Below are 26,270 nucleotides of genomic sequence, written 5' to 3' on the forward strand. Positions count from 1 at the left end.
ATGGGAGACACCCCATGGGGCGTAGTGCTCCAGACGTACTCCCCCGCTTTCACAGGGTGGCTGCACCATAGTGAACCCCACATCACATCCGTGTCCCTCGCCTTGCCGAGGAGTTGCAGTTCGGGAATTAAAGTACACATGCCGGGGGCAGGCCTCCCGCGTCACTTCAGAAACTGGAAACTGGGCCACAAGAGTAGCCACCGGCGGGAAGGGAACGGCCCCGCACGTATAAAACACAATGCACAGCATGGGAGGCACACGCCGCCTACTCACGCCCTGGTCAGTCATTGTCACTCAGGCGACCGTCTTCCATCTCTACACGTGGCGACGTGCGTCTAGCCGCAGCACCTCCGAGCCGCTTAGCAAACTTCAACGCCTCCTTTGCCTCGGTGAAGTAGTGTGTGGTGCCCTCGTGTGTCAGCCTCAGCTTAGCTGGATATAACAGTGCATATGGGACGGTAGCCTGGAGTAGCAGCTTTTTGGCAGGTAGAAATTCCTTCCGGGCAGCCTGCACCAAAGGAGTGAAATCCGGGTAAAAGGAGATGTTATTCCCTTTATGTATGATTTTCCCCTTTTCACGAGCAAGGCGTAAGATGAGGTCCCTGTCTTGGAAATTCAGGATCTTAGCCAGGATAGGGCGCGGCGCCACCCCCACCGGCGGCCTCTTCCCCAGCGACCTGTGCGCCTTTTCAACCGCGAACATCGGGGAAAGCGCCGGATCAAAAAGTTTGTGGAGCAACTCTGACACGTATAGTTCCATTTTGCCCGTGTTCGTCGTTTCTGGTATGCCCGTGATTCGAATGTTGGATCTGCGGGACCTGGCCTCTAAATCATCAGTTTTGGCCCGGAGGAATTCCAGTTCTTTGTCCACGAACGTAAGGTGTTGCTTGGTTTCACGTCTGAACTCACAGCATTCAGTGCGTTCGTTCTCTAGGCTGTCTAGCCGTGTTTCGTGCGAGTCCACTTGTTGTTTGACAGACTCCAGCTGTGAGGCCATGGCGTCTAGTTTGGCATCAATACTCTTTAGGCTAGACCGAACCTCCAACATCAGAGCGCGGTATTCGCCCTCAGGCCCCGTCCCCTGCGAGGTAGACTCCGCCGTCTCCTGGTCCGCCGCCTGTTGCTTGGCCTGGCGCTTGTGGTCAAAAGTGAGCCTGGACTGCTTCGCCTCGTTCTTTCCCCCCATGGCGACGAGCCTGTCGCGGACACGTATAGGGAGGTTTCCACTAAGACAGTCCGGTATGGCAGTATAGAGTTGACGGCGCCTTATGTGCCGGCCGCGACCCCCGGGGTACAGCAGTCCCCCTGCACCCACTCCACGCCCACGACTCCAGATCAGCAGGGGCACAGCGTAAAGTCACGAGCGGCGCTTGGGCAGGCCAGTAGGATAGGGCCACCAAGTTGCGCCGCCCCGAGCTAGGCACGCTCTCCAGCCGGGTCGCCTCAGTCCCCACTACGCAAGGCGACGTGGGAACGGTTTGACGAGTCACAGGCAGCCCAACTATCTCTCACCTGTGGCAACTCGTGGGGCCTCAATGCCGCCTCCACCTCGTCCGCCAGTGTCTGCAGGAGTATGGTCGCCACGGCTCAGATGCCCTCCGGTTTGGCACGACCCAGCTGCGTCCCCTGTCCGGCAACCTTCAGCTCATAGACTGGGGCGGCGCGGTATGTACAGGCAGCTCCGTGGCTCCTTGCAGGTCTGTACACGATCAGGCCGCCTTCTGCACAGGCAATCGCGGTCCGCAACGTATTTTCAGCGGTCTCCTCGGCGCAAGCCGCTCCCGCAGTTCTCCCCACTACGGCCACCGACCTCCACCGCAGCAAGAGTGTAGAAGCGTGGGCCCAGCCACAGTCCGGTACCCACCAATCTCTGTACCGGCCAGCCTCACGTCCGTTTCCCACAGTGATCACAAAATGGCGCTCGCGCCGCTCGGGTCTCCTCCTCCACGGTCAGGCGCAGGCAGGCTCGGCAGCGCCTCACACAGAGCGGCGGGCGGAGCGCAGCGGCAGGGCCCCCAGACTGCTCCGCTCCTGCGGCTTCGACCTCCTGTCCACACTCCACAGGGCTGAGACAGCAGCCGACCACCTCGCTCCGGGCCCACACAGCACCGGACTCTCGCAGCCTCACCCGTCCGCCTCCGACCTCCACGGCAGCGGGCTCGCACCAGAGGATCTGCGCGGGCAGGGCGGCCAGGGGCACAGCTCGGCTCCACGGTCTCCGGCAACCTCAAGAGACCTGACGGCAGCGCATCTCGCAACGCGGCGCCCTCCGGTGCATAAATCGGGACACTTTACGTGAGTGGGGCAGGATTTCAGAAGGATTAATTCGTGCAGCCGGCGGAGCTCGCTCACAGAGCGGCCATTTCGCTGCCCGGTTGGCCACGCCCTCTTATTACCGGATACTTAAACAACATGCCAGTCCGCTCCAAGGTTTGTTCCGAGTGATTAAGCCATGATGGAATGAGAAGGACAAACTGTCACACATGTTAATGATTACCAATTATTCATTATAGACTTTAGCATCGGTATGTAGGAGAGGTATTGGTTTATCTGATGCTCTATCCATTTCTTACATTCTTTAATCAAGGGAAGGATATCGGCCCTACTGTTCCATGTAGGCGACACTTGGCCCCGGGCGATCTCCTACAGCGCTGAAAATTATTGAATTCGGAGTGTGTTTATTAAAACATTAAGACATTTTACATAATAATCCACATGCAGGCTCGACTCTACAGCTGCTCCTTCATTTGTTCACATTCACATGATTTGGAAATGTTGCCTTCCAACTAGGGGGAGATAAAAGTACTGAGAAAGGTCCCATGGCATGTACTTTCGTTCACTTTCATGTTCTTTTGTCCCTTTTAGCTGTGCTTAGATTATCCTAGCTCCTTTTTAGCTTTATTTAGAGTGATAACACCTTATTACAGCTTTTATGAATACTTTACTCTCTGGGTTAGCTTTGTACTTGGAACTGGTGACTGTGTTCATCCGTCGGATCTCCAGGAAGTTCTTGATGGGTAAGCCTCACTTTCAAAGCTAGGGCTGACGAAGCAAACATTTGTAACTGAAAGGTTCATAATAGGTCCAGAGCATCCCACATTAATACTATAATCTTACTTAATCACATTACCAGTACAAATGTATTAAATAATAAATTAGAGGCTGAACCAATGATTGACATGCATTGTAATGAGGCCACGGATTGAGAAGTCCCTTACTTACTTAGTTTGTAAGCTAAATGCACTCATTGGATAGAAGAGCGCCAGATGAAACTTCAGAGTGTAATACAACAACTGTAATTGTGAGAAGTATCTTCTAAGGCATTTATATCTGAAACAAAGTTTTGTTTGAACTGGGCTGTGTAAAGCTTCTGCTTTGTTTTGTGGTTTCCCATTGGTACACTGTTTCTCCTTTTTCTTTATCCAATCACAATTTGTTTGCAAACATAAAACCATGCATAACTTTTTGGTGCTCTTAAGACCTTATTCAGGGGAGTGACCAAGATGGTGACCGAGTGAGACGTGTTCCTCAGTCTCTCCTGCTGGTCCCAGTATGGCATAGCAAAGTCAGAAAACGGGGACGACGGAGCTATGTTAGTAACATGGGTGGTCCCTCCCCGAGCTTAGCAACCCTGAAGAGCAGCCTGGGGCCAGAGTGAGGCAGACACGGCCTAGGCCGAGGCCGGGAGGCCTGGCTGAGAGGAGCTCCCTGGGAGCGGCGCCCAGAGGCTGACTGGGCTGCGCTCCCTCGCGGAGCTTCCGGCTGGAGTAGGCGAACTGTAGCATTTGCTGGCGTCCTGGTGCCCTGTTGTTGAAGGGGTCTCCCGATCGCATCAGCAGGAGAAGCGGACCAGGCCGAGGTAGCACGGCTTGGAGGGGGGTTGGCTGGGCCAGGTGGCTCGTCTGTGAGTGGCTTCAGAGTGCGGAGGCCTAGCGGAAGGAGGTGAGTGGCAGTGGGCCCAGAGGCAGGGAGAGACTATAGGGAGGCTCCTCAATGCAGGCGGGCTGTGGAGAGAGCTTGCGGAGGGCCTGGACTGAGGAGGGCCCTGTGGTGTGTTTAACCTACCGCCAGCCTTCTCATCCATTTAGAATACCTAAGCCCTGGATCTCGCCTCTGTTTAGGTCTCGCCTACGCAGCGCGCATGCATTGCATAGGAGGAGACCTTTAGCCATCGGTCCCCTTTTTCACCCACAACCGTGCACGCGTTCCATTGCCTTCAATGGCAACGCATGCACGTGTGGAGATTCACTTGCGGGAGGGAGCGCCACCATATGGTAGCAATTATCGCTCCCGCAAGTGAATCGCGCAGGCCTCCCTCCTCCCCCCTGCTGCCACAAGCTTGTTTTTTTGTAAATGTGAAGAATGCCAGACCGCTGGATTAGGTAATCGATTTTCAAAATAAATTCATACATCACAGTCTGGCCGCTTTGCTCCTCTCCTTCGCTCCAACCAGCACGCAGCAGCATGCCACACACGCTTCCTCCCAGCCTTTCTTTAGGTTAGAGCAGCAGGCGATGGTGTTTGTGGCTCCTGCCTGAGAACTCCATGTTAATGGAGACCAGGCCGATTGCGTTGCAGGTCAGTTCTCAGGGACCTTGCGATTCTGTGAATGGGCGCCATGTGTACATAGCATCAGCAAAACGAATAAAAGGACAGGCTGGGAAAGTGCTTTTAGTGAGCAAACGGGAAAGGAGAGCTTCAATTTACTGTAAAACGCGTTCCATAATTTGCCCGTATTTTTACAATTCTCTTTCAGCGGGAATCCTCTTTGGCCCCGCCTGTCCTTTTTCACTCATCCTTGCAATCGGCCATGAATGCACTTATGAATCATATTGTATCTTGTTTCCTGTCCCTTCCTCCATGCGGTGGTGGGGCCGTTGAGAGGGTAGACTTTGAAATCTGATATGGTGATGTGCTAAACCCCAGATTGCCTGATGTCCAGGAGGACGAATCTTATTGTGGGTGACAATACAATGCAATAGGTCTCCCATTTACGATAGTTTGAGCTATTGGCATTGTACATGACAATGCCTTTTATTTATTTTTTGGTTTTTTAAACAGAAATAAAAGGCATTGTCATTTACAATGCTAAGCTTAAACTCTTGCAAATGCGAGACCTGTTGCATTGCAAATGCTTGTTTTGATATTGTGTTATTTTAACATGTATATGTACTGTACAGGGTTAAAACTTATATATATGTGAAATGAAAATATACTGCTCTCCATGGACATAATAATGCTGCACAATGTTTGAAAATGTATTGATATTTTTAATAATATAAATTATACACCGAGGTATAACTTTTGATAAATGGAATGAAGAATGAAAAATAAAAAATCTTTTCTTATATCAAAATATACAAGTGTTATGTTGAATATTGGTAAGCATGGCAGATTTATCTGCATAATGTAATTATTCTTTTGCCCGTATATATCTTTAATTGTGCACACTTGCCTAGGTTCTTTCCCCGTTGAGGGCCCTGTTGTGTACATCAGCGTCTTTAGGGGAGGCCGGTTGGACAGTGGATCATGCGGGGGACCTTCTGGTGGAGGCCCCCTGTTCAGGGCTGGAACTGCAAGGAGGTCAGTGGCAAATCGGGGGCAGGGTACCCGTCTCCCAAAGAGGTGGTACGCACTTGACTGAATTTTGAGGGGTGATTGGTATAGCGCTGTAAGCACCTTCGCCTTCTTGCATCAGGCTCAGCGGGGTGGGCTAGATGGCATCTTAATGTGAAAAGAAAGGTGGCACCCTTAAAGATATGTTTGCGAAGCCCGCAGACCCCAGGAGGGAGAGAAACGGAGGGCAGCTGACAGACCGACCTCACCATCCGGGGAGGAGTTGAAGTCCCCGGTCACACGTTCCTATATAGAGACTTTGTACTCCTCCTTGAAAAATGACCAGCTGGCAGTCAAGAGAGACTTAATGAGTGAATTGCAGGCAGTGCGGAAGGAGGTGACAGACATTAATGATAGAGTGAATGCCCTGGAGGGCCATGAGACCTTCCAGGACGAGGAAATAGAGCAACTGCAGCAAGAGATCATTTATCTTACAGATCAGCAACTAGATCTGCAGGCCCATGCGGGAGACCTTGAAAACGGCTCCAGGTGGAATAATAGCCACATACGGAGGCCCTATGGGAGGCAGAGGAGGACGATATTGAAGCCTAAGTGGCGGCACTGTTTGCGCAGATATTAGAGGACACGCTGGCATCCGAGATCCGCTTGGACAGGACCCACAGAGTGGGTCGCTGGAGTGTCGCAGTCTGTGGACATTCTGAATTGTGTGCACAGCATCTCTTTGAAAGAACGGATCCTCCGGGTGGGCCGAGCATTGCTGCCTAATATTTTCCGGGGCATACCCTGCATCTGTTTCAGGACCTCGCGGCATCTACTCTTCAGAAGCGACGGGATTTCCTCCCTGTTGCAGCTTTTCTGCGGGACAAGAAGGTCTCCTACACTTGGGGCAACCCTTTCAGATTGATATTCCGCTGGCAGGACCAACCCTATCAATTCCGCTCCCTGGCTGAGGTGTGTGAACTGCTGCAGATCGAGGCACAAGAGGTGGAGAGATCGGGGGGAGAAGAGAGGTTGAAAAGGTGGAGGCGGGTCCCTGCCGGATGGGGGGGGGGGGGGTGCAGGCGGGACTCCTGTGGTTATTGCATCAGAGAGGAAAGCCAAGGATAATTCCTGAGGATAAGTAAATTGATTTTTTGGGGCTGATACTGGGAGTTGCTGGGTGGTCAGGCGGGGGGCCGAGTGAGAACTGGAGGAAATGGCAACAGTCCCATACTGTGTTTTTTCGGCTGAACTAGGCTTTTTCTGCCCATTCCTTGTTCCAGGGACACTGGTTGTTTACTATTTTTGTTGTGGGTTTGTTTTGGGGTGCTCATCACAAACTCACACGGTAGGTAGCTTTTCATGCATAGGTCAGAAGGGGCAACACTGTGGTCGGTGGGTGGGGGGAGTATCGGAGGAGTTGGGAGCTGGTTTTTTGGATGAGCGCTGTCTCCTATGGCATAAATAGGGAAGGGTTTGAGGGTTTTCACCCTCAATGTTAAAGGGCTTAATAATCTAGTTAAGAGGCGGGCTATCCTCTCTTACCCAGAACACTCTCAAGCCGACATTTGCTTATTGCAGGAGACACATCGTCAGGCCAGGGACCGGCACAGACTTAAATCTAGAGCTTTTCCTCAGCAGTTCTTCTCTTCTTTATCTGCATGAGGCGGCTGGGGTAGCGCTGCTTTTCTCACACTCTTTCCGAGGAAGGGTGAGGATAAACATAGCTGAAATTATAGGTCGCTTTCTGGGGTATTGTATTTATTTTGGACCTCACTCCCTGATCTTAGGCTCTGTGTATGCTCCCAATGAGTGTCAGGAACAGTTTGTACACAGAGTGGTTGCGCATATCATGTCAACAAAAGATAGATGGGTGGTCCTTAGGGGAGGGGGGGGGATCTCAATCTGGTATTTCACTAGTTGGATTGCTCAACACAGAGGCAGGTGGTGACGGGAGCCATAACCACAGGGGGGCCCTCTGGTTGCAGGAGATGGGGCTGTGGAATCTCTAGCGTGACAAACACCCAGCAACATGGGACTACACCTCTTACTGTTCGCCCTATGTGGGAAGGGTATGCCCAGACGTGGGTCCCGTGCTCACTATGCCACTGGAGTCAAGCTATCCTGGCTGAAGAGGGGTGAAACCCCGAAACCGGTCCTAGCATGCTTGATTCTGGTCCAGGGAAGACATGCCTTGGCAGTTCCGTCTGGACTGTTCCCATGAGGCACAGGGTCAAGACTGATTTGCATATGGCCATGTCTGAACTGGGGTGGCGTGGTGAGCAAAATAACGATGGATTAAACCCAAATCTGTGACTGAGGGTGAATGTTTTGCCAATGTGCAACATTCCGTCCATCACCTTGTGTGTTTTGCTGTTCGCCCTATGTGGGAAGGGTATGCCCAGACGTGGGTCCCGTGCTTACTATGCCACTGGAGTCAAGCTATCCTGGCTGAAGAGGGGTGAAACCCCGAAACCGGTCCTAGGATGCTTGATTCCGGTCCAGGGAAGACATGGCTTGGCAGATCGGGCTGGACTGTTCCCACGAGGCACAGGGTCAAGACTGATTTGCATATGGCCATGTCTGAACTGGGGTGGCGTGGTGAGCAAAATAACGATGGATTAAACCCAGATCTGTGACTGGAGGTGAATGTTTTGCCAATGTGCAACATTCCGTCCATCATCTTGTGTGTTTTGCTGTTCGCCCTATGTGGGAAGGGTATGCCCAGACGTGGGTCCCGTGCTCACTATGCCACTGGAGTCAAGCTATCCTGGCTGAAGAGGGGTGAAACCCCGAAACCGGTCCTAGGATGCTTGATTCTGGTCCAGGGAAGACATGGCTTGGCAGATCGGGCTGGACTGTTCCCATGAGGCACAGGGTCAAGACTGATTTGCATACTGTCTGAACTGGGGTGGCGTGGTGAGCAAAATAACCACGCCACCAGGATAGCTGGACAGAATGCAGAACAATGTCATACATTCACCCCAGTACAGAGATCTGGGCCTAAATCCATCGTTTTTTTGCTCACCATGCGGTTCAGTTTGAACCCAGCTATATGCAAATCTGTCTTGACCCTGTGCCTCATGGGTACAGTCCAGCCCGACTCTTCCCCCTCTGGCATCCGGCCTATTTGGGAGGAGCCAAGGTGACTTGCTTAATGAATGGGCAGGCAGCGAGCTTGGATAGTCCGATCAGGATAGAAGATTTCATCTCTACAATCTCGAGGCTGAAGCCTAATAAGTCGCCTGGCCTGAATGGCTTCGTGGTGACTTTTTATAAAACCCTTTGCACATTCCGTGGCACCTCTCCTCACCATGGTCTTTGACTCCAACTCGAGTTCAGCTGCACTTCCCCCCTCGATTACAGAGGCCTCCATAGCAGTTATAGCGAAACCTGATAAAGACAGACAGTGTGGGTCCTATCGACTCATCTCCCTCTTAAATGTAGATGCGAAGCTGTTCACAGGAGTTCTTGCAGCCCGCCTCGCACTCTTAAAGTGTGCGCTGATGGATCCCGACCAGGCAGGGTTTATTCCCAACAGACACTGCGCGGACAACAGCAAATTAATTCTACAACCTATAGACAAAGCCACCCGCTCCCAACGGGAGGTCGTGCTGTTTTCAATTGACGCAGAGAAAGCGTTTGATTGCGTTCACTGGCATTACTTGGCAGAGACGTCACATTTTGGCCTGGGTGAGCAGTTTCGAGCTTGGGTACTTAGTGGTTACGGGGCGCCGATGGTTTCCTTTAGTGTTAATGGTAGAAGCTCTGATCACTTCCTTATCCGACAGGGCAGGTGGCAGGGGTGCCCCTTGTCTCCCTTGTTATTTGCACTCTACATGGAGCTGTTCACCCAGAGGGTTAGGAATAGCCTGAAGGTTACATGGGTGCGCTGTGGGGGAGAGTAGCATCTCATCACACTCACAGATGATATTGTTTCCCTGGATGGCCCGAGGGAGGCACTCCTGAGCTTCTTGTAGTAGGTGCGGCTATTCGGTGCAGCTTCGGGACTTCGTATAAATCTTTCCAAATCACAGGCACTGGATCTTATGGTCTCACCCGCCACCAGGGATTGCTTGACTCAGACACTCTTGTATCAATGGGCTCAGAAATTCATCTCTTATTTGGGCATTCAGATAGGTCCGACTATTTTTGGAGTGGTCTCTATTAACTGCCGTGACCTGATAGGGAGGGTGAAGGTGGATCTGGCACATTGGCAGCTGTGTCCCCTTTCCTGGAAGAGGGGATCGCCACTTTTAAGATGATGCTACCTAAGATTTTGTACTTGTTCCAGACGCTCGCTCTACACCCCCCAGCGGGAACACTTCAGACCTTACAGGGCTCTTTACTGAACTTTGTCTGGGCAGTTAGACGATCCAGGGTGAGGCGTGAGCATAGCTGGCGCACACCATTGGAGGGCACCCTAGGAGTCCCATGCCGTCTGCGTTACTTTCAGGCTTCTCAGCTTAGATACTTGGTCGAATGGTCTCGCCGTAAGTCTGAAAAGGTATGGTTATTTATGGACAGGGCATTAGCGGGAACAGCTATGGAAGACTCCATTTCTGTGCCGCAAGCATCGCCCCACGAATCTCTACATGTCTTTGATCGCCGCAGCCACCCTGAAGGTCTGGGACAGCAGGCTTATGGTCCTTAACACCCCACCTGCAAACACCCCCCCAAGCCTGGTTTCCTCCGTAGCCTTCATACCACAAGCACACTGACGTTGTACTGTACCTGTTCATATACATCAAGACATAACCTCATTATAGCGAAGTTGTAACACATTGCAAATACATTGTTAATTTCACAATGCGTGAGTGTTTTACTGCTTTCGTTCTTGATATACTTTGAATTGAAACCATGCGTCATGTTCAGTAAAGTAGAGTTGAGAAATCTACAAATGTGAGTAAACTGCACTGCCTCTACTATAATGCATTGCAGAAAGGTGTGTGTGTGTCTGTGTGTGTCTGTGTCTGTGTGTGTCTGTGTCTGTGTGTCTGTGTGTGTGTCTGTGTGTGTGTCTGTCCGTGTGTCTGTGTGTGTGTCTGTGTGTGTGTCTGCGTGTGTGTCTGCGTGTGTGCGTCCGCCCGCCCACTCCCTCTTGGAGATTTGATGACCTGTCTCACTTTTAATCCTCTGCTTTCTTCATGCAGTGGAAATAAACTGTGGGCTTAGTAGACTATATGCTCTGTGCCTACATTCAGAAATACATTGCAGGGTGAACCTACTGTCCAGTGCCTAATTCTTGGTTATACTTCCTTCAGGACCTCTGGATTCCATATTTCTGTATCACCACTGACATCACCGCTTCAGCAATGAGGATTCATCGAGATGGTAAGTAAATCAAAGTAACCTTCTGCACTCTCTCTCAGATAGTTGTACAAAATCACTCATTCAATCCATATGATTTATGCAAAATGTGTAATGAGATTTCAAAAGCGACAATGATTATCCAGGTGTTCGTTTTTTGGAAAAGGGAAAATAACCAAAGATTGGTCAACCTGTAGAAAAACAACATGGTGACCCTCAGTGTTAAGCCAATGTGACTTAATGAGTAGGTGCTTCGTAAATGTTTATGCCCATGAGTAGCCTGGCACTAAGGAAAAAAAAATAGGAGCACATGCTTTAGCAGGGGATTAATACAAGCATTGGCAAAGCCAATTAGTCTCACCTATGCAAGAGCTATTTGCTTTGCCAATGTGTTTTAGCCATGTTGTACACCAACGTGGCTACTGTTCAGCAAGGCTAAACGTTAGTTGCATACAAGAGAGTGGCATGGAGTGTCGTAGAGTGGAATGGCGAAGAGTGGAGTAGAGTGTTGTAGAGTTGAGTGGCAGAGAGTTTTGTATATTGGAGGGGCATAGTGTGGAGCCGCTTAGATTGGCGTACACTGGAGTAGCATATAGTAGAGTAGACTGGTGTAGAGTGCATTGGTGTGGATAATTGCAGAGTGCAGTGGCATTGAGTGCAGTGCGATTGAATTCAGTGGTGTACAATGCAGCGTCGTATGAACGTGGTGGCGTAGATTAGAGTGGTGCATAGTAGAGTGCATTGGTGCAGCATGGAGTTGCACAGAGTAGAGTGCAGTGGTGTAGAGTGGTGCAGAGTGGAGTGGCATAAAGTTGAGTTGAGTGATTCAGAGGGCAGTGGCGCAAAGTAGAGTGCAGAGTTGAGTGGTCTAGAGTGCAGTGGACTCAGTAGAGCAGCATACAGTGGTGCAGAGTAGAGTATCGTGCCATAGAGTGCATTGGGTTAAAGTGGAGTAGTGCAGAGTAGAGTGGCAGTGTGTGTGCATTGTTGCAGAGTTGAGTGTCAGTGCAGTGGTGTAGAGAGGCTTAGAGAGCAGTGCGCAGAGTACAGTGACATAGAGTATCGTTCGTGTAGAGTGGCGAAGTGTGGAGTGGCACGGAGTGAAGTAGTGTGATGTAGAGTACAGTGGCGTAAAGTAGATTGTTTAAGAGTAGAGTGAAGTGGTGCAGGGTAGAGTGCAGTTGCGTAAAGTGGCACAGAGTGTAATGGCGTAGAGTAAAGTGGTGTAGAGTGCAGTAGTGCAGAGTAAATTATAGTGGCATACAGTGGACTGGCGTAGAGTGCAGGGGCATAGAGTTGAGTGTTACTGAGCAAAGTGCATTGATGTAGAGTGTATTGGCATAGAGTGAAATTGTGCAGAGTAGATTGGTGTGGCCTAGACTGGAGAGGTGTAGAGTGCTGTGGTTTAGAGTAGAGTGGCGAAGAGTGCATTGGCGTAGAGTAGAGTACAATGGAGTGGTGCAGAGTGCAGTGGTGTGGAGTGGAGTGGCATAGAGTGGAGTAAACGTTACCTTGAACTTGTGAGCCTTCTCCCCTCCTGTATACCACGACATAAGGTACTGAGGGTATCATTAAGGCCACTGAACCCTGAAGGCCTGGCAGTGACCTGCTGCAGAGACACGTTTCGCCTTTTAAAACTCTAGCCTTTTCTGTAGGAAAAGAACATTTTATTTGTTCATTTTATCATGAGTTACTTGAAGACTGTGGGACATCTAACAATGCCTTTGAATGACTTAAAGTGAACGAGTAGGAGAAAGTGCATGACATCTTCTGTGTTTTTATGTTTTGTAGGGGACAGTGGTGTATGTCCCTGTTGCCCAGAATGTATCATTTTACCTCACAGATGTCCCTCTCTATATCTATTTATTCTTAAAAATAAATTCTAGAAGTGTTGAAAGGCATCTTTTTCTGTTGTTGGGAAGTGTGCAGGGGAACGTGTACACCGGGCTATTTATGGTCGCTCCTTCAACTTTCTGTTCACACCCCATATTGTACCATCCGAGCAGCCGGAGACTGGTTGTCCCCATGTCCAACAAGACCACTCTGAGGATGTGTTTTCTCATTGCCTCTCTCTAGCACTGAGGAGTATCCCTCTATTTTTACTAGTTTGCAGGAAGTTAAAGCCGTGCTCCCGTTTAGGTTCCCTAGTCCTACATCCCAAATAAACAACCAACTTTTATTATTAACCTATTACCGCATACTCATTTAGACCATGGCTCATGCAGACCTGGATTCTAATCCTGGCTTCAGCATGTCCTGTGGTGATGGGCAAACCGCTGTATGTCGGATGTGTAATGTGAAGCAGCTGTATTGTAAAAGTGAACAGTGCAGTGTAATGTCTAGTGCTGTCCCACCCACATGCACCTTGCCAGGTCCTCATCTCATCCTGGTCTTCATCCTCTGGCTTTAATCATACTCCTGGTACACAGGACTATTCTGTGTGCATCACCTCAAGCGTGAGATGTGCCTGCTGACACGCACGCGTTCTTAGTAAAGCCCTTCACTGTTTTTTATAATTTCCACATGACGGATAGAGAGAGACATACACAGACACGCTCTCTCAATCTCCCACTGCCTCTGCAGCAAGTTATTAACCTACAAACTAACTTACTGGCCTTGGAACATGTGGCCTTGTTGAACCCTCATCCTTCCAGCACATACGGACCACAACAGGACCCACAGCTACCACTACACCATTAACAACAGATTTCACTATAGCAGCAACCCCAGCGACAGCAGTGACTACAGCTGCCACTATGTTAGGAACAACAGCAGCTTCAAGTATAACAGGAACAGCAGCAGCAACATTCACTACTGCCCCTGTGGCAGAGAGAGAAAGCACCATCACGACAGTGACTACAGCATAGAGCCAACAGCGGCGACAGCTTCTACCATGACCGGGATAAGAACAGTGGTTAATACACCAGAGACAACAGCATTTACCACAGTTGTAACAACAGCAGGTGAAACAGCAATAACACCTGGACCACCACAGCCATAACTGCTTCCATAGCAGGGACAGCAACTGGAACAGGAGCCAGCAAGAGATTGAAAAGACATGTTATTCAGCTGCAAACGCAGCAAGGCCAACGGTATCACAAAACAGCTGCCACATCAGGAACCCAGGAATGGACAACAGCTGCAGCAACCACAGCAGAAGCAACTGCAACAACAAATGTGCACAGCCTATGGTGTCTTGACTCTAGTCAACCTGCCTCTTTCCGCGTGACCTACATTTGCGTACCTCTTTTTCTCACCGAGCATGCAGTGCTATGCAGCAGGTAATTCAGTGGCACAGCACAAACAGTCTGTGCAGATTTGTGGATACTGGTGTTAGTATGCTTTAGCACATCAAATCCAGGCCTATTGGTTTTTCCAGTGGTTGTTTACCAGAAGTGGTTACTGTGGAGACTGGCCTGTTAGGGAGTTGTGACATTTTCCAGTTGGCCAGCACCATTAAAGGTGAGCCATGGCTGAGTTGGTGAAATTGTCATTCCTGTAATCCGATTATAACAAAAGGTTGAATAATCAGGGACGTGAGAGAGGAGAATTTCATCTAGTAGGATACAATCTCCCTAGGTTAATGCTAAGCACATAAAAGATATCCTGCATTTTATAGTAATGAGCTTATACACTTAAACCATAACTGAACTCATTAAAGAGACCGTAGAGGGGCAGCCTTGATTACTATTTTTTAAGACCTTCACCCACTCTTCATTGCATGCTTCATCATTGGGTCTCATCCTGATCCCTATGAACCAGGATGGGCTCAAGCATATTCCAGGGAGCAAATTAGAGAGTTTCATTCCAAGCTCTTCTATACAATAGAAATACCCGTGAAACTCCCAGGTATTCCTTTAATGCTGGGATTCCGTGGTGTGCTTACAAAGAAATTATCACAGGTTATACCAGGGAATGAATCACCCTGCATTTTATTTATGGTGTCTATATGTTTCATCCTTTTTGATTGGCCACTTGGTGACATTGGCTCTCTTCAGGACTATGATTCGTGCCTCAGGACATACAACTTATAGAACAAAATATTCACGAGGATCACTTGTCCTCTAATTTTTGAGAATGTGTCTTGATCCAGTAAAGAATGCTATAGATGAATCTTCTGGGTTCACACCAATTTCATAACTCATTATCCACTTTTTATCGCCTAATACAGGAAGGTCAGACAGACAATGGGACACTGTTTAATTTTTGTTTTTGTTGTTGACGGGTACACACGCTTTAGAACAGTTGAAATAAAGCCATTTATTGTATATGCCTTACTTTTCTCTGGGATATTTAATGCATAAGTAATAATTTGACCCGTTAGGAATATGCATACCAGGGTTGCCCACACTGTCATAGACATAGGGCGAGTCTCTGCGTTTGCAGATTTCCTTTTATGTGAAATGCATTACAGAAGCAGAAATCCATTATTTAGCCTGCAGTATATTTCATAGCTCAAATATAATTTTGTTGCACTCGAGAGTTAGGGTGTTAATAAAGTACGATCATAAATCAATAGCACATTTTTGTGGCAATAAGAGGGCATAAAATGAAAAGACGAAGGCCTCCCCAGATAAATTTTGGCGATTACTTGTCAGTACTTTTGATAATCCTAAAATTGCTCTATGCCTCATGAGGTGTGTCACTGCTTCATACGCTAGGGAGGTTCTCGGGAATCATCTTGAGCACCGCCAGTACAAAAACAGACATTAAATATGCCAGAAACAAACACGAGGACAGCGTGGGCGGTGGCTTGGGGAATCTCTAGAGAATATCCCTGACCAACTGAGGGGCTGAGTTGGTACTTGTACCTATTTTTAATGACATACGGTTAACTTCATATGTTAGTGGTATGGCAATCCATTTCTGTATTGATGGCAATGTCACACAAGTGAAGGGGTTTGGGTGACTTTGGTTTTCATTATAGGGAAAATGATGGAATAACGCTGGTAGAGCCACACATGTCCCAGCAACGCAAACGCTTCCACGCTTGCCTTAACCATGCATATGTGTTGTTAAGGCAGTGCACAGTCTAGCTGCCAGAATAGGCGGAGGCAGGAATTAGGAAGGATCGGGAGAGGACACGGTGAGGTAAGTGGGGCTGTAGCTGGGTTTCAGGGGTGGCTTTGTTTTTCAGGGTTGGGGTAGTTTTCAGGGCTGGGGGGTTGGGGTTGTTTTCAGGATGGGAGTCAGGGAAGTTTTTAGTGCTCAGGGTGGGGCTGGGGTAGTGTTGAGGGCTGAGAGGGTCGGGGTAGTCTTTAGGGCTTAGGAGTGACCGGGACAATTTTAGGGCTGGGGTGGGCTAGTTTTAGGTCTGGCAACACACTAACCCTGGGAGTCCCAGGGGAGGGAACTAGAGGCACGGGGTATTCAGGGTGAGTTGACTTCCATACTAAACATACATACACAAAAGAAGCTACCCGGAGTGTAAAATGACCGAGGCTTAAAAGGTACTAAGTAGAGTACCTGACATCTCACAAAAAGTGAAGGACTGTCCTCACACACTACCTGGTGTCATGCTTCATCATTGGCAGTCCTCGCTCTCTAAAAACTTGGTTTGATAGAGAGCGGGCCTACACCTGGAGACATGGAGCCACTTCAAAAACTAAGTGGGGGCCCATGACAATGAGTGATTGTTAAAAACCAATATAATTGCCAAAATGCATTTATTTTAACAGGAAACTATTTGCTATTAAAAATGGAACAAATGGTGATTAGGGGAATTAGTACCCCATCACCGTAGTGATTAAAGTCGTTGACATGTTTCTGCCCTTATGGCCCAAGGGTTCCGCGGCATTTATCAGGACTGAAAAAAAGGATTGTGGGCTCCTATCTTACCAAAGAGTTGGTACGAAATTACTACTGGGTAGGTTGACCTGTGTCAAACTCTACCTATAAGAGATTTTGGGAACCTGTAAATGTAAAGAAAGTGAGATTGCCATCAGAGACAGATTAATCTGAGATGAATTCGGAGCAAAGTGAAAACTGCAGTGAAAATTGCCTCACATACATCAATATACATATAGTGGCTTTTGTGTGAAACACGTGCCACTGCAAACGTGAGACACACACAATTTGTTTTTTGACAGAAGTGCGAGACCAGCTCACAGCCTTATCCTAATTTAGGTTCCCACACACCCCATGGGAGGAGGGTAAAGGAGAGACCCCTGTAGTCACACTCTGAAAGAGAAAATGAAATTCACACTGGTTGGGAATTTTAGAATTAAGTTTCCTTATGAGAATGGTAAATTTTCACGCAAGTGTGAAGCCACACAACCACTCATACTCTTACTACATCAAGGTGCATCTTTCGCAGTGATCCTAGTTCTGTTCACTCCTCTTCCCCGTTGTGGAATGAAGGACGTGGGATTTTAGCCTTAAATAGTTCCCTTGATGAGTAAATTGGTAGCACGTGTGATCGCAGGATCTTTTTGATTTGGTTTCCGGTGTCCGGAAAACCTCCTGCTTGTTAGAGATCTGATGCCTGATTTTCGCATTAGGGAAAAATGTAATGCGGTTGGAGGCCCTGATCGCAGCCTGTCTCGGAACGCCTGTGAATGACCCGGTGTCTCGTCGGAGGTTGCCTGGGCCCGCCTGGGTTTCGCATCAGCTGTGGGCATCAATCGGCGCCGCTGTACCAGAGCGTGTGCGAGCCGGGTCTGCCTGGCATTCGCGTGTTATGAAACGCGCGGCTGATCGTAATGCATGTATTTCTTACGTGGTGACACAAGGGTGCGCACCCTTTTGCAGCTCATAATCGCGGTGGCAATTTCTTACTTAATATGTGTAGTGGCATGGGAAACGTGGAATTTTCACAGTTTATATAAGGAATTGGCCATTATAGTGAGTACTGGTTAATATTTACATCACCGCAAACAAACCAGGATGAAACGGTAATCCTTTTTTTTTTTTTTTTTTTTAAAGTTAAAAACGGAAATCCTTTCACAATTGAAAAATTGCACTGGCAGAAAATGTAAATGCTTGCAAATTTTTTTTACATGAGTGCAGTGGGCCAGGGTGAAACAGGAGGTTGTAAAGTGTACCTTATGAGGCCCCTGTAGGTGTGCCATCTAGGGGGTCAGCTAGAACATGGTCCCTGTTCGTACACCTAATCCGAGCAGTGTTATGTTTGCATGTGAGCACGTATCCACAGTCACATTATTTCCCAATATGTAACCATGGGATGTCCTCATTTAATCCAGTGTCCCATGTCCGGAGGTGATACACCCATCGTTGTTCTCTGGTGTGGAGTATTCTCTGGATATCCGGACTCGTCCTCTTGATGACCGCAAGCAATACCCATCTCACCAGATCCACGTCTCTATGGTTGTTATTCAGGTAGTGTCGTGTCAACTTGGTATTTGTCTTTTTGCAGCTGATGGTGCTTCTGTGTTTGGTAAAGCGTATCGTAATCTTTCTGGTGGTCATACCCACATACATCAGGTTGCAGGGGCATGTGATAAGATAAATGACATTCTCACTATGGCAATTAAGGAAGTTCTTTAATACCCATGGTCTGTTAGTGTGTATGTCCACCTCCTTAGTTGTACTGGTGTAGTTACATGCCAAGCATACACAAGGAGATGATGAACGGAGTACTGAAAATTTTCAGAAACTCAGCCCTAGTCACAGATCTGGGTTGAATCCATCATCATTCACTGCTCACTTTGCCACCGCAGTTCAGTCCCCCTATATGCAAATCAGTCTTGAGCCTGTGCCTCATGGGAACAGTCCACCCCGAACTGCCAAGCCAGGTCTTCCCTGAACCGGAAACAAGCATCCTGGGACCGGTTTCTGGGTAACACCCTTCATCAGCCAGGCTAGCTTGAATCCAGTGGCAAAGTGAGCAAGGGACCCACGTCTGGGCATACCCTGCCAATTTAGGGCGAACGAAGCAAACACAAGGAGATGATGGGCGGAGCTGGTAGCCCGAAACTGGTCCCAGGATGATTGTTTCCGGTCCAGACATGATGATGTTCTGTACTTTGTTAGATATTGGGGTGTATGTGGTGACAAACACTAGTCTTTCATTCTTCTTCTTCTCTTGACTCTCAAGCAGTGCCTCACGATTATTTCTGTCTCTTTTTCTTACCTTTTTGATAATTTTTCTGGGGTAGTGACGTGTTACCAATTTGTTATCTAGTGTTCCAACCAGGTCCCCTGCCTTTTTTATACAGGGGCAGGGTCAGGGGAAGAGGAAGACAAAAACAATCAAGACAACACGCCAGAGTACATTGGGAAGACCAGGCACCCAACATATTGGTGACACGGAGCAAAGGGAAAGCCCAGGGACCGACCCCGAGCAGGGACCTACCATATAGTCAACCTGAGCATCCACATATTATGCCTAGATGAAGACTTTGTCCTTTCAAAAGGACTAGGGTTTGTGCCAACACCGAGAAATGACCTATTCGCCCTTCGCATTGAACTCGCCCAGTTCTTTAGAAGGATCAAACTGAAAAGCTTCTTCTTTGAAGACTTGGAACCCTACCCACAGGAGACTTTCAGAGTTTTGCTCCTGCGCGCCAGCAGGTGGCATTGGACAGCCCTGCATTGGCCTCGTCCCGCCCAAGAAGTGGCATCAGAGCTGCATATAAGCACCGACCATGTGCGCCTATGTCAGCTCCTTTCTTTCTGCCTCTGCAGATCCATATCTCACTCCCAAACTTTCTTCTGATCCTCAATGAGCCTTTTGTTTCAGATACTTTTCCAGTGTGAAAGGGAACATGTCCCCACCAACCAAAAAACACAGAATTTAAGCCTTGTAGGGACTGTTAGACAGATTTCTATGACAGATCTCTAGTGAGGTATGCCTTTAGTATTGAGGGTCTTGGCATACCTCAAGTGTTACAGGGACTACACCACAAGGCAACATGGGACGACAAAGCCAAACTGTCGCCGAGCACCGACAGAAGACACAGAAGTCCCTCTCCCCGTTGAAGTCAGGGGGTGCAAATTTTCTTCCTCTCTTGAGGCCGTTCCAGCGAAAGATCTTCCTCGCATTCAAAATGCTCAAGTAAGTCTGAGTTGGGGAAGAAAATCAAGAAATTGAAGTAGGATTTGACCCTGCCCCATCTCTCTTGACTGGAGAAGTTGAGTGACCTTCAAGTGCCTGTCCTTTTAAGGAACTGATTCCACAATTGATCACAATACATCCCAAATACCCGGGTCTATTGGCGATGTCACAACAGATACCGGCTTTAAAGAGGTCATATTGCAAATATTCAGCACCCTTCCTGCTCGAGTAGGTTGCTGCCTCCGGGCCATGCGGATCCAGGCCCGATACACAACCAGACATTTGTTCCGGTCCCAAGGTCCAACGCCAGTTCTTGCCACGTCGACACCCTATGCCAAAGAAAGACCACGTTTTTTATTTTTTGTGTTCTAATTTTTTATTGTTGGTCGCAAGAACAGCTTACATTAAAGTTTCAAATACAATGGAAATGTCCAACTGAGTTGTGTTACACCAGTTAATAGTACGATGTAGAAAACAATAAATGGAACCAGTGGAAAGGATGGAGGACCGAGATACGGGTGGAGGGGAGGGGGGTACAGGAGGGGAAGAGCGGCTAATTTGTAGGAGGAGAGAGTGCGAGGCAATGATGTAGAGCTATTGTTCGATCCATCTTTCCTTTATCACATGGTGAGCCTCCACCATGGGTCGCAGTACAGTGGGCACTCTCATTTGTCATGTGGAGTTGAGGATAATACTGTCACCGTCCTTACCATAGCATCTCAGAAAGAAGGGAGGTGGGAAAAGGGAGGGGGATGCGTAAATGGAGTGTGAGTGTAATGTATATGTTGGTGTGGGAGGGTGCGTCTAAGAGAGACGGGGAAGCCAAGATCCGGAGTGGAATGTGGTGTAGGACACCTATCTAGGAGGACTGCTGCTTCGGGAGGGTGGGGGAGGGTGGGTGAGAGAGGTGGAATGGGTGTGTGGGAAGGGAGGGTGGGAGGGTCGGAGGTAGGGGTTGCTTATGACCCTAGTATGCTGGTATGGTCTGCTTGCAGATGCATGGTCCTGGGGGTTTCCACCAGTGAGCGGGGAATCTGGTAGTCTAGTAGTCTGTGTGCCTGGTGGAAGGTAGGTAGGATAGAGGTGGCAAAGGAATAGAGGAACTGTAAATAGGGAAGGGGGAAGAGGTGGGGGTAGAAATGGGAAGGGGTTCTGAGTGGGGGAGGGAGTAAGGGCAAGGGAAAGGTAAGGGGGGTCTGTAGAAAGGACCAGAGGCAAGTGGTGAGATCAGAGGTGCAGCCCACGAGGGGGGTAGAGGGAGAGATGTGGGGAGTCTGAAGCTCTGTGCCATACATAAGGCTGTCTGCTGTACTTAATGGAGGCGTCGAGGAAAGGGGGAGGGGGTCTCAGAATGTCAGTAGCGGTGCGGCTGGCTTCATGGAGCGTCCTTGGGAGAAAACGCTTCCATGTGTGGGTAAACACCTCAATCTGAAAGAAACACATTTGTTATAGATTCCTTATCTTAGAATTACCCCCAAGCGTCAGACTGGATCCGGAAAGTTTTTTCGTCAGCCATACCTCTGCGCATTGGAAGGTGGCGTCGGTCGGCTCCGCGTCCGTTGTTGGTGTCTTGGTCACCGGGATGAAGTTGCTGTAGCTACTTAGACGCTGCCCTCGCGCGCTGATGTAAGTTCTTTTTTTTTCCGCGCCAGCCAGCGCAGATCCGGAGAGAGCGGTACCTCCAGTTACTTTTTGACTGAACTTTTTGAACGACTTTGTCGACGTCTGTACCCGACTGATGTCTGTAACAGATCCGCACTGCGTGTGCCTTTTTTGTCTTGGAGCGCGACCACGACCCTAAGTCGTGCTCCGCACCGTTCAAGGTCTCGGTCGCGAGGGAGGTCGAGGGACCGGTCACGGAGCCATCACCACTCGCCCAAGTCGAAGCACAAGAAGAAGTCGAAGAAGCATCGTCATTGTTCAACTTCTCCCTGTCGGTCAGCTGACGCTACGAGGGATGCGGGCGGTGCCCCTTCCGCGGCTCCGCGCACAGAGCCTGAAGTGTCGACTCAGGGCTTCCCTCCCTTCCTGGGACCCGGAGCAACTCCTGCCCAGTTTCATAAATTTTACGAGGCGATGCACGCCATCTTTGGGCAGCCCGAACCCTCTGGCGCGCCTTTGGGCCCCGCGGACTCGGTTGGGGGGGCTTAGGCCTTCTCAACTGTCGACTCCGGCCCCAGCGCTGCAAGGCCCCCGTGAATCCAGGCCTGGATACGGAACGTGACAGTTAACCTAATTACACCTCCACCGGTGCCACTTCCTCCGGCACTGCAGCCGCAACTGATGCCGGTCGTGTCCCCGGCCTCCATCCCAATTTGGGCCCGGACCGGCGATCTGCCGGATCCGATTCCGTGTGGGGTTTTTTGGCCCCTTGTTGACTCCTGGAGTCCCTTTTTGGCCAGATTGGCAACCTGAGGATGAGGAGGAGGACTGAGAAGGGTCAGGTGACCCTTTAACTGATCAGATGGAATCTGAGCAGGACTGGTGAGGGGAACTGGGAGATGACAGTGGTCTTGACACATCCCCTGAACTTGGCATGTTGTCTCCTCCTACCCTGGCTACGGAGGAGGGAGCGTCATATGCAGTGGTGTTGCATAGGGCGGCCGAGGCCCTCAACCTCGAGCTTCCTTCGGTGGCGGTCAGGAATAACCTCCTGACGGAGGTGTTTCAGCCGGCAGCAAGCTCTTCAGCGCCCCTTCTGCCAGTTAATGAGGCCCTTACCGACATCCTTTTGGGCACGTGGTCCAGGCCCAACACGGGGACGCCTGTAGATAGGATGATTGCCCAATGCCACTGTCCGGCTCCGGGCGACTCCACCTTCCTCTCCCAACACCCCACCCTGTAGAGCTTGGTGGACCAAGCCTCCACTTCCAAGAGCGTATTCCCTACCGTACCACCGGAAAGGGAATCCAAGAAGCTGGACCATCTTGGGAAGAAAGTGTTCTCTTCCGCCAGCTTGGGACTGCGGTCGGTAAACACCGCATGTCTATTGCGCCGTTATTCCCACTTTGTTTAGGATACGGTGGCGCAGGTGCTGCCTCAGTGTCCAGAGGAGGCCCGGACAGTGCTCTTCCAGGCTGTTGCCGCCGGGAGGGATGTGGCTACGTTTACCATCCATTGTGGGCTGGATACCGCCGACTCTCTAGGCAGGACGATTTCCACGTTTGTAGCCCTTCATCGCTACGCCTGGATATGATCGACAGGCTTTTCGGGGGATGTCCAGAACATCTTGGTGGACATGCCCTTTGATGGCCGTTGCCTTTTTGGCGACAAAGCGCACAATGCTCTAGAGCGTTTCAAGGACTCACAGGCTAAGGCCAAGTCCTTGGGCCTCTCCAGTAACCCAGCGCAGTCTGCTTTTTGCCCCTTTCGTGGCTACGGAAGGGGCGCCCCACTATGCCCCACCCAGAGCCACAGACCGCAGCAAGCTTCCCAACCTTTGTGCGGCTGGGGACGTGGGAACCAACGCCGTGGTTCATGGGGCCAGCGGGCGGGCCAGTCCACCAACTCCCCCTCTGCAGCAGCCTACAAACCCTCCTAGTCCGACCTTTCAGGCCCATCAAATGCCTGTGGGTGGCAGGATTCGCCGTCACCTCCCCCACTGGTGCACCATCACGTCAGACAGGTGGGTTTTGTAAATAGTCCGAAGGGACTACTGCCTCCCCTTCGAGCCTACCCCTCCAGCCATGCCACCTCAATACCACCACATGTCGGAGGATCACCTGGCACTTCTCCAACAGGAAGTTTTGGCCTTCTTGGCCAAGGGAGCCATCAAGCCCATTCCTTCCCCAGAAGTAGGTCGTGGTTGCTATTCCCACTACTTTCTGGTGCCCAAGAAAGGCAAGGGCCTGTGTCCTATCTTGGATCTCAGCAACGTCAACCGCTTCCTCCGGAAGGAGAAGGTCAAGATGTTAACGCTCGCTCATGTCTTGTCTGCCCTCAACCCTGGAGACTGGATGGTAGCGTTGGACTTGCAGGACGCTTATTTTCACATTCCCTTTCCCTGCGGTTCTCGGTAGGCCATGAGCATTTTCAGTTTACCGTGCTCCCCTTTGGCCTTACCAGTGCCCCTCGGGTGTTCACGAAAGTGATGGCGGTGGTCGCAGCTCATCTGTGCAGATCAGGGGTTCCAGTCTTCCCCTATCTCGACGACTGGCTGTTGAAGGCGGACTCGCCCCAGGCAGTCGTCTCCCACCTCCATACTACTGCCGACCTCCTGCATTCGCTGGGGTTCTCCATCAATGTGCAGAAGTCACACCTGATTCCCTCTCAGAAACTCCTCTTCATTGGAGCGGTTTCGGGTTTATCCTCCCGAACAGCGAGTCCGGGATATTCGGGCTGTGATTCCGATCTTTCAGCCTCTATCCCAGGTTTCGGTCCGGATGACCCTGAGGCTGCTGCGCCTCATGGTTTCCTGCATTCTGCTGGTCGATCATGCCAGGTGGCATTTGCGGGCTCTGCAGTGGGACCTGAAGTTCCATTGGGCGCAGCATCAGGGGAATCTGTCCGATTGCGTCCATATCTCGGAGGGTACTGCTCGACAGTTGCAGTGGTGGCTCACAAACCAGGATTGGGTCAACGGCAGATCCCTCTCCCTTCCCCAACCAGAGCACACAGTGGTGACAGACGCATCCCTTCTGAGATGGGGCGGCCACATGAGAGAGGCGGAGATCAGAGGCCTCTGGTCTCCGGCGGAGTCCGCGCTCCATAACAACCTTCTGGAGCTTCGGGCGATTTGTCTTGCACTCAAGGTATTCCTTCCCTCTGTCCGGGGAAGATTAGTGCAGGTGTTCACCGACAACACCACCGCCATGTGGTACTGCAACAAACAGGGTGGGGTTGGGTCGTGGACCCTATATCAGGAGGCCCTCTGCCTCTGGACATGGCTGGAACATCAGGGCATATCCCTGGTGGTTTAACACCTGGCAGGTTCCTTGAACGCCAGGACGGACGAACTCAGCCGCAAGTGCATGATGGATCACGAATGGCGTCTTCACTCGGAGGTGGCATAAGGTCTCTTTCGACAGTGGGGAGAGCCTTGCTTGGATCTATTTGTCACCGAAGAGAACGCGCAATGTCAGCAATTCTGCAAGTTGGAATTTCCAAGGCGGCATTCGCTAGGTGACGCTTTTCGTCGCGAGTGGAGTTGCGGTCTGTTGTACACGTTTCTGCCTATACCACTTCTACCCAGAGTGCTGAAGAAGATCAGGCGCGACCGGGTCCAAGTAATTCTTGTGGCTCCTGATGGGTGGGCACGAAGAGAATGGTATCCCAAGCTGCTCAACATGGCCATCGATCCTCCGGTCAGACTGCCTCTTAGGGAGGATCTTCTGTCACAGCAGCAGGGGACGGTCCTCCACCCGAACCTGTCCGGCCTCCACCTCCTTGCGTGGAGATTGAGCGGTGACAGTTGACGACTTTTGACCTGCCTCCCGAAGTTTGCGATGTAATCTTGGCAGCCAGGCATCCCTCCACTAACGGTATATGCCTGCCGGTGGAACAAGTTTGTGGCATGGTGCACAGCAAAGGCTGTGGATCCCCTTTCTGCCCCTCTTTCTTAAGTTCTCTTGTTCCTTCTTTCTTTAGCCCAGCAGGGTTCTGCTCTGGGCACTATCAAAGGCTATCTTTCGGCCATCTCTGCCTTCCTTCGGCTTCCCGATCAGCCTTCTCTTTTCAAGTCCCCGGCTGTTAATCGTTTCTTGAAAGGGATAACTCATCTCTTTTCTCCTATCCCCTTCGTAATGCCTCAGTGGGACTTGAATCTAGTCTTAACCTTTTTAATGTGCGCTCCCTTTGAGCCGCTTCACAACTGTTCTTTAAGGCTTCTGACACTTAAAACTGGGTTCCTGGTAGCCATCACATCTGCCAGACGGGTGAGTGAGCTCCAGGCACTTTCCTCCTAACCTCCTTTCCTGTCTGGTTATCCAGACAAGGTGGTTCTCAGGACTCGTCCATCCTTCCTGCCCAAGGTTGTCACTGCCTTTCACATTGGGCAGACCATCACTTTGCCTACCTTCTTTCCACCTCCACATCCTTCGAAAGAGGAGGAGGAGAAGTTCCACCGTCTGGACCCAAAACATGCATGTTCCTTTAATCTGGATCGCACAAAACAGTTCTGGGTGGATGACCAGCTCTTTGTTCGCTATGTGGGCGCCAAAAAAGGTCGGCCCGTACACAAGTGGACTATCTCCTGATGGGTCGTTTTGTGTATGAAAGCCTGTTATTCTCTGGCAAAGAAGGAGCCCCCAGTGGGGCTGCGCGCCCATTCCACCAGGGCGAAGGCGGCAACTACTGGTTTGGGATGTGGAGTTCCTCTGAATGACATTTGTCAGGCAGCTACATGGGCTTCATTGCACACCTTTACCAAACACTACTGCCTTGACAATCA

General features: G+C 50.2%; 1 protein-coding gene across 2 annotated transcripts in view; it reads left to right on the forward strand.

Annotated features, from left to right (window-relative positions):
- The window catches only part of PNPLA7 (patatin like domain 7, lysophospholipase), a 1,876,659-nt gene that overhangs the window by 1,528,899 nt on the left and 321,490 nt on the right, over positions 1-26,270 (forward strand). For both annotated transcript variants that reach the window (XM_085610534.1, XM_085610541.1), the window contains exon 29: positions 10,821-10,890. In XM_085610534.1, coding sequence (XP_085466660.1) covers positions 10,821-10,890 — 70 coding nt within the window. The remainder of the gene's footprint in view (positions 1-10,820; positions 10,891-26,270) is intronic.

This window comes from Triturus cristatus, chromosome 1_2 (assembly GCF_964204655.1).
Source record: "Triturus cristatus chromosome 1_2, aTriCri1.1, whole genome shotgun sequence".
Classification (NCBI taxonomy): Eukaryota; Metazoa; Chordata; class Amphibia; order Caudata; family Salamandridae; genus Triturus; species Triturus cristatus.